The sequence below is a fragment of the Charadrius vociferus genome, unplaced genomic scaffold (assembly GCF_000708025.1).
Source record: "Charadrius vociferus isolate BGI_N301 unplaced genomic scaffold, ASM70802v2 scaffold613, whole genome shotgun sequence".
In the NCBI taxonomy this organism is placed as follows: domain Eukaryota; kingdom Metazoa; phylum Chordata; class Aves; order Charadriiformes; family Charadriidae; genus Charadrius; species Charadrius vociferus.
The window spans coordinates 771,664-779,803 of NW_009647757.1; the positions used below are offsets into that span (position 1 = coordinate 771,664).

Here is an 8,140-nt window from a genome sequence, read left to right on the forward strand (position 1 = left end):
CCGCTGGAGCAGGATCCGTGCGGGGGAAGCCCGGCTGGCTGGAGGCGGTGAGTTGACGGGGCAGCGCGGGGGCAGCTCTGTGGAGCCGCCGGCGGGGGCTGGGGTGTCCTCCCAAAAAGGGGATCTTGGGGGCGGTGGGAGGGGAGAGGCCGTTATTCGGCGTTCGTTGGGTGTGTTGGGGGGTCGCCGTTGCGGGGTGGAGGACAGACATTACTCACGTTTCTCTTTATTACAGAAGCGCCTTGGTCTCTCACGGGAACCAGCATCGGGGGTGCCCGGCGGCTCCCAGCGGTAAGTGCCCCTAAAGCACTCTGCGGCCAAGTCCCGTCCGTGTGCCTTCAGCCCGCTGACGCGTGGGCGGAGGGAGCGCGGTTTCTGTGCGGTTTGCTCGGTGCTTGTGCGAGAGTACGTGAGATGTGCTCGGTATGTGCGGTGTGGGAAACGCTGATGCGTAGGTAGCTTAGCGATGGGAGGTGGGGTGGTGTTTCAGATCGGAATTAAGCAGTTGTTTCGTCTCAGCTGTGCGCTGTACAGTGGGGGTGACCTTAGCCCTTGTTCAGAGGTGAAGCAGTGGAACTTCAGCTTTAGTGGTAGCGAGTGGAACGCTGCTTACAAACTCGTGTAGAACTTAATACACTTGATGGGTTTCAGTAAGATCTTAAGATTTATTTGGTAACTTTGGTTTACAGTGAGCACCCGATAGAAATTTTGTGACAAAGCAAGTTTCCTTAACTGTAAAGTGGTGATGTAACTCAGGGTGTAAGTAATGGAGACAAGGCAGTTACGCCCTAGAGTACAGTAACCTTTGTAGCTAGAAAATGGCTGCCACTAGCGAGGGACAGCCATTTTAATTATTAATATATAATCTTAACAAGTGTTACATTCTTTAGAAGTCATATCCAGTGAATCATTAGCTGTATTTTTCACTAGTTATGTAGAATGTTTTTAATAGCAGCTTGCTACATACACTGCTGGGATGTGTGGAGTTTTGTGCAGATAGTTTTTTAACGTGATACAGTCAAGGAAGTGGCTACTTTGTATCTTGAAGGTACTTTTTTTTTTCCTCCTGTTGGAGGGAAACGGTAAAACTTAACCTCTATAGAACTGCAGAAGAAAACTATTAATTTTATTCTGATCTGGAAGGCAAATGGTTATTTTGTGTTGTAGATGCAATAGGCTGCATTTAGAATAGATTGAAGATAAAATACCTTGACAATTCTCTTAGGAGAGGAAAAAAGGTATTAACTCGTATCGTTTTCACAAATCTTATCTTATCTAGCAAACGAAGGGTATTAAAACTTTAAACCCTCACAAACAAACCTCTTTTCAAAATTCCACACAGAACTACTCATGGTTTAAACTGAAGCCGTTTTTATTTCATATAGAAAAGACTGACTACAGGAGAGGAAATGACTGAACTTAAAATTGTCATGTGCAAAACATGCTGATAAACTGGATGAGAATTGTTGGTGTGTTTAATTATCCTTGAACTCTTTGCCTGTGTGTCATAATGTTTGTTGTTGCTGTATAAATGATTAACTTCCCCTTCCGCACCCACAACAGGAACAGAGACTGGGTATTGCAGAACACCAATAAAAACGGAACCAGCTTCTGAAAATACCTGTATGGAGAAAATGGTTGTTACAAAAACTGATGATATGACAGACTTCATGGATGACTTAACCCTCAGCTCGCCGAAGAAAAGAGAATCGTCTTTGAGATCCAAGAGAAGTTGTGATAGGTCATCAACAAGGTCATCTAGCAGATCCTCTTGCAGTTCACAGTCCAGTTCCAGTAGTTCCTCTTCAGCTTCCTCCAGGAGTTGGAGCCGGTCCAGATCAAGGTCAAGGTCATCAGCCAGAAGAAATGGTTCCCGAAGGTACAGAAGATACTCTCGTTCGTATTCCAGAAGCCGTTCGAGATCACGTGGCTACATGAGGTACCGAGGACGGTATCGTGCCAGACACTACAGGAGGTACCACCGCTCTCCTCCAAGGTACAGATCACGCAGCAGGTCGTGGTCTCGTGGAAGATCGTATTACAGGAGGTCCTATTCAAGAAGTAGATCACGTTCAAGAGGCCGAAGATACTATGGATTTGGGCGAACAATATATCCCGAGGCTTACAGAAGCTGGAGAAGCAGATCACGAACAAGATCTCGGAGCAGGTCACCTCTCCATTTGAGTGAAAAAGGTACTTTTTTGAGAATTTTATGAACCTCAAAACATATGATTCGTATTTATTTTAACCAGGCAAATTCTGTCTGTTTACTTGCTTTATAGAGCATAACTGATAATGGCAATGTGGAAGAAAATCTCAGTGTGGTTGTAAAAACATATTTTACAAAGTTCAGAGCATATTCTTTGTGGTTCAGCTGAAGCCAGATTTCCCAACTTCTGATGAAAATTCATCACAGTTAGTGCTTACATAGGTGTAGTGATAGTAAACCTGCAGTGTTCAGGCTTGTATGAGTAGGTATATGTTGATTTAAACAAAAGAAGATGACGCTTTTTTTTTTTCCTCTTGTAGACAAGAGAGGGAACTCCTGGAAATCGCGAAAGCTAATGCTGCAAAAGCTCTGGGAACAGATAACATTGTCTTGCCAGCAAGCTTGAAGATCCTTACTCCTTCCAAAGAGACAAAAAATGAAAAACAAGAGCATGAGGATCCTGGAGAGTCAGCTGGGGTAAGTATGAACTGGAGTATTTCCAATGAAAAGGTAAACACTTCTTAATACTTGTCGTCTGCATGGGTGTGTTACGGTCTTAACTGTGGAGTTTGTGATTTTGAATTCAAACCCTTGAATAAAGCCCTCGGATTTACCAGAATGTTTAAAAACTACTGGAGAAACCACTGTAGACTTTGTGTTAAGCTGAAAGTACTGTGGACTCCTGAGAGGTGGTTGATCCGCTGAGTATGTGCAGGCTTCCCGGTAGTGATAGGTTGGGAAGGAGAGGTGAATTTAGTTTGTTCTTTTGAGTTGTTCTTCTAGCAGGATATTGCCCATTAATTAGACTAGTTTTAGGCTTCTGGCCTAAAACAAGGAGTCTCCTTACCAAACCTACTGAATAGTGTGTTTTGTTTTTTTTTTTTTAAAGGTTAAATCTTTCTTTTTTAACTGTTGAAAGCTTTTCTTATGCAACAAACTGTTTCCCAGAAATTACATACCCAAGCACACAATGCATTTTACATACTTTATTTCTGTCTTATAGAAATCATGACTATGGTTCCAGACATGATGAAGAAAATCTGTTGGTAATTAAGGGACTTGTGGGCTGTAGCTGCTGTGAATTTAAGGGAGGGAGAAACTTGAGCAGCTTAAACTGAATTTTAGTTTGGCTCTGTTGTTACAGTGTGTTAACCTGATTCATGGTAAATACAAAACTGCAATAACTGTTACATTGATGAGATACTGCTATTTCAAATGGAAGTAAATTTACTAAGGGTTTTAGAGAAATGGTACAGGCATCCCTTTCATGATATATGCAATATATTCCAGATGTTGAGAGAGTACAGAAGAAGAGGCCTGCATCACTTGCAGATAAGTTTATTGTCATTATCCAAAGCTCTGCAGGATGGATATGCAGAACTTAATGCAAATGTACCACTGCACTTCCTTGTACGGCAGTCCATGCTTTGAGTTGTTTGAATCCTTTTTAAAACTGTAACTAGGGCATGGATATCAGCTCACATGTGAATTGGTACAATGACATTGGTAAAAATACCGAATGCTTTTCAAATTGATTCAGCATTGATCTGTTTGCATATTTAGTAGCTTACAGCTACTTTTGATGTAAATATCTGAAACAGCTCTACCAGAAAGTTTGTACTCTGTAGTAACTGCCTTAACTTGCACAGAATAATGTGTCCTCCCACTGAAGCTGTGTGTGCTCTTCTCTAGCAACCCAGAAGACTAGCAGAAGACACAACCAAAAGTGCGATGGAGAGAGCAACCATACAGAGAGGCATTTCTTTCAGTCCTAATGTAAGTGTGACTTCCCAAGATGGAATTCCAGTACTTCATCCCTCCTGTGATAGGCTTTTCCCAGTATTGGTTGCTAGGTCAGGTACAGTGTTCAGCTGTGTCCAGGAAAGTGGGGCTCCATCATGTGTAACGTGATCTTGGGAAGACAAAATGCCATAACTCCGAGTCCCCCCTGTCCTCCTTCCTTCATCGCCCAGCGTTATCCACTGAGCGTGACGTCATATGGTGTGGAATATCCCTTTGGTCAGCTGGGGGCAGCTGTCCCAGCTGTGTCCCATCCCAGCTTCTTGGGTGCCCCTGCCACCATGTATGGCCAGTATGAGAAGCTGAAAAGTCCTCAACTGCTTAGCAACAAATAAAATATTAGTGTGTTATCAACATTATTCTCATCCTAAATCCAAAGCACAGCACTGCACCAGCTGCTAGTAAGAAAATTAACTCTTATCCCAGCTGAAACCGGGACAGTGGCTTGTCCCTGGAGGAGGGTGCCCCAAGTTACATGTTTAGATATATGTTAATAATGCAGAACTAAAGAAAAAGCAACTTCCCTGAATCCTGTGTCAATAAAGTGCATGAAAACATTTGTCTTGCCAGCACAGATAAACCCCTTGTAGTTGGCAGGTCTTAGTATTTCCCTTCTCGTTCTAGCATTTTTGAAGGGAATTTCTTTTTCCAGAATACAATGGCAAAACCCGTGCTGCAGAAGCCAGTGAGCCCTGTTGTAAAAGAACCGGCAATTTCTCCGGGAAGAGAAGAGGACAGAAAGGGAAGTCCCTATGGGCAGTGGGTTCCTGTCAAGAAGGAGGAGAAGAAAACGTTTTTAAACTTCTCACCTAAAAGTACAGTGTTCCGGGCACGCTAGTGTATTTTTCTCGCTGTCTCTGACTGCAGCATTATGCATACTTCAGTAGTGAGATCTGAAATTTTCTGATCGGGTTGAAGACTTGTTAATACTGAGTATTTATTTTGAGACCTTAATTTTGGAATCTTAGGTTTCTCTTTCAGATGTAGAGCACAGTGATCCAGAAGCCACAGATGGGAATCTTGTGTATATTTGTAAATATTTTTGTATTGCTTTAATGGACTAAAACTTACAGGTGGGTAACTTTTTCTAAACAATAGCTTCAGTAGCTGTTATTTTGAACTCTTGACTTACATTGTGTAACTGTTTACTTCAAGTAAATAAACTTTAGTTTTGCACTGGCTTCTCTGTGTGTCAAGTGTTAGACCTGTGTTGGGTGGTAAGTTGACCTTGTACTGTAAGTGGTTATTTCCAGGTTTAGCTTTCCCTTACCCTACCGTTACCTCAAAGCGCAGCAGAAGAGAACTTCTGCATTGTGTTGGAAGTGGACTTTTATGCTGGCACTGTTCCTGCCCAGGCTGTGGCTGGTTCAGGGCCTCCAGAGTCGCTTCCCTGGGTGCCCCTCTGCAAGTGGAGAGCTCGTGTCGCAGCCTGTACTCCTAAACCCGACTGCTGTGTGTGAGGCTGTTGCCATTGTTGCTATCAAAAGCGCTGCACCTCAGCAACTGTCACTTCTGACTTCTTTCTAACGCTGAACTTGACCTAGTGCTGCCTTATGCTTTGGTGTAGGTTGCTTTAAAACCAGCCTCTAAAGGCAGGGAGCAAATTGTGAAGTTAATGGAGGTGGTGATACCAACAGTATGGGTTATGCTGCTTGTAACTGGTGAGAGCTCCAGAACGCAGCGGTACAGCGTGCTCTGCTCCAGGGCTCTCATAAACCTTTGCGAAGGAAGGTACTGCAAGCATGTCAATGTGCTGATGCATGCTTTTGGGAGCAGCTAAATCTCATTTTTTGTAAAAATAAATGGCCAGTAAAATAAACTGACTTTGCCTCCTCCAGTCTGGAAGCTTCTTTAAGTTAAATTGTTAAATTGCCAAGCAATGGCTGGCAAACATACTAAGAATTATGCGGCTAAGGATTATTTTACAGCAACTTGAGGTTCACGCCTGAGCTGGCCCCTATTCCTCACCCCCTTGGTGAGGAGGAGGGGGGTGGGTTTGCTGCCTGGGTGGTGGGACAGCCATGCTGTGCAGGCACTGCCCACGGGAGACAGCCATACAGGACAGGCATCTTCCTCGAGCGTTCTTCTACCTTCTTGCTAAACGTGTCTTTTGAGGGGCTTCACCGGTCTTCAGGTACTGGAAAATGAAGACAAGCTTTATTCTAAATTAAGTGATAAGAGTTTGTGTTTATTTAGAATATGAAATAGCACAAGCTGGTCACTTCTGCAAGTAATTGTTACACAAATTACTTCTACAAAGTATTTTTCTGATAAAAGTTCAAATTGCCTGCAAAATCTCTGCACCAACCCAACAGACACAGGGCTGGGGGGTGTGTGTGTGGCTCAGACAGCCGTTCCTCTCTCCAAGTTCTGTTTGATCTCGGCCGTGTACTTCCCGTAGAACCTCTCTGCCTTCTTGTTGAACTTGGCATTTCTTTCGTTGATGTAGTCGATGTCTGCATCATCGTTGTAAGGACGTCGGCGACTGTACTTTTCACGCTTTTCAATTCTGTAAGGCAAACAGCAGCGGTTGAAGATCTGTGGGTGAATCCTCTGGATCCAATTGTCTGTCAGACACTTTATTTTATCTTAGCATTTACTTACTGCTTTTCAAGGTCTGCAACCATCCTATCAACCCCTTCCTTAGATGGCACGTGAGTTCCATGGAGGAGACTGTCAGATGTGGGATAAAGTGCTTCACCGCTAGACAAGAGTAAAAGGAGGGCAGCAGTTTACACACCCGTACCAATTGCTTTGAGATTTCACTGCTTCTGTTTGATTCTTAATTAACACTTCAGGGCACTTAACTCGTATTGAACTGTGGGAGTCCAGGATCCAGGCGAGCACACAATACTAAAACCAAACTCCCTCAGTTGTGCTGAGCCACCAGCAAATGCCTATGGAAGGCACAGAAACCCCGCACTGACGTTCTACATCTGTCTGAATGCAAACTTGGCAAGTTCTCAGCGGTTGGCCTGCCTAAAAACTTCAAAACCTACTCTGAGAAACGAGTTAGCTACGCACGCATTTAAATATGGCCTGATTGACAAAATACTACTTCAAACTCAGTAATGCCAAGATTGAAGAAACGAACCTCATCAGTTACGCCACTCCCCCTCTTGCCTGCTGCAGCGGAACCAATCAGGCCGTGCATTTTAAGATCATGTTAAAAGACTAATTAATATCAGTGTATATGAGAACAGGTGTGCACTGAAAGAAGTAGTCTAAGTCTTTAGTGTTTGCTAATGTAGAAATACCACAGACGGTATCAAGTGACTGAAATCACACTTACTACTGCTCTTTCAGCTTCTCGTACTGCTCCAGGTCAGGTTTGATCTGCCGGGTCAGCCGCTGGTACTTGCGCAGCTGTGCAGCCGCGTAATCTTGGGAAGAAAATGAATTAGTGTCAAGGGGAAGGTTTTTATTTCACAGCTCAGTTTGCAGCTAAAATACTAATAAAGGTGTTCACTATGAACCCGGTTAAGCCACTACCTGAAAATCCAAGATCTGGATTCTTCCTCTTCTTTCTCCTTTCCCATCTCTCGGCATCCTCAGCGCTGATCTCCAACAGTTTAACTCGCTCGTAGTCTTCTCCTCTCGCTGCACATTCCTAACGCAGCACAAAGAACACTTCAGTTTTAACAATAAGAGAGTGGCTGAGGATCGAGCTTAGAACTGCCTAGAGCAGTCCAGTCAACCTCTAGTGCAGGACAGCAATTCAGATCATTGGGAGTCCGATTAGGAGATGGATTCTTTGGGGGTAGTGTCTGCACAAGCTCCCAGGACTGCATAGCCACCACGACAGTGACCCAGCCTCCCTGGCGCCGCTCAGACTTACGGGAAGCTGCAATTGTGTGTTTACCTTCTTTTTTTCCTCTACTTTCAGCTCCCACTCCAGCCGAGCTTTTTTGGCTTCCCAGTTTGCTGGCAATTTAAGCCTTTTATCTTCTTCCACCACTTCTTGGTGATTCAGCTTGCGAGCCTCGTTCTAGGAATAAAACCATTTGTTACCGAACTCCAGAGACGTGGGGCAACCCTCGATCGCACAAACAAGAAAAGCGGAGCCCGTGAGGACCACGGGTGCCCGTCCCGGGAGGAGGCCAGGCCGCTGGTCACCGATCGCGCCACCTT

At 44.3% G+C, this 8,140-nt stretch overlaps 2 protein-coding genes across 2 annotated transcripts in view; one reads left to right on the plus strand and one right to left on the minus strand.

Moving 5' to 3' along the window:
• The first annotated feature begins 242 nt into the window (after positions 1-242).
• Positions 243-5,190, plus strand: RSRP1 (arginine/serine-rich protein 1). The gene is made up of 5 exons (XM_009882203.1): positions 243-291; positions 1,564-2,193; positions 2,535-2,686; positions 3,902-3,985; positions 4,662-5,190. The coding sequence occupies exons 2-5, from the start codon at positions 1,626-1,628 to the stop codon at positions 4,845-4,847; spliced, it is 990 nt and encodes a 329-aa protein (XP_009880505.1). The 5' UTR covers positions 243-291; positions 1,564-1,625; the 3' UTR covers positions 4,848-5,190.
• Positions 5,191-6,260: 1,070 nt separating this feature from the next.
• Positions 6,261-8,140, minus strand: part of SYF2 (SYF2 pre-mRNA-splicing factor) — a 3,392-nt gene continuing 1,512 nt past the window's right edge. The window contains exons 2-6 of the mRNA XM_009882236.1: positions 7,872-7,997; positions 7,502-7,619; positions 7,302-7,392; positions 6,614-6,712; positions 6,261-6,518 (exon numbers count right to left, since the gene is read on the minus strand). Of these exons, the coding sequence (XP_009880538.1) occupies positions 6,353-6,518; positions 6,614-6,712; positions 7,302-7,392; positions 7,502-7,619; positions 7,872-7,997 (600 nt within the window). The 3' untranslated portion in view covers positions 6,261-6,352. The remainder of the gene's footprint in view (positions 6,519-6,613; positions 6,713-7,301; positions 7,393-7,501; positions 7,620-7,871; positions 7,998-8,140) is intronic.

Bases quoted from the DNA above. Each gene is read 5' to 3' on its own strand.
- RSRP1 (XM_009882203.1), top strand. From the start codon at position 1,626: ATGGAGAAAATGGTTGTTACAAAAACTGATGATATGACAGACTTCATG. The intron at 2,687-3,901 runs GTAAGTATGAAC...GCTCTTCTCTAG, and splicing joins ATCCTGGAGAGTCAGCTGGG to CAACCCAGAAGACTAGCAGA. The intron at 3,986-4,661 runs GTAAGTGTGACT...TTCTTTTTCCAG, and splicing joins GCATTTCTTTCAGTCCTAAT to AATACAATGGCAAAACCCGT.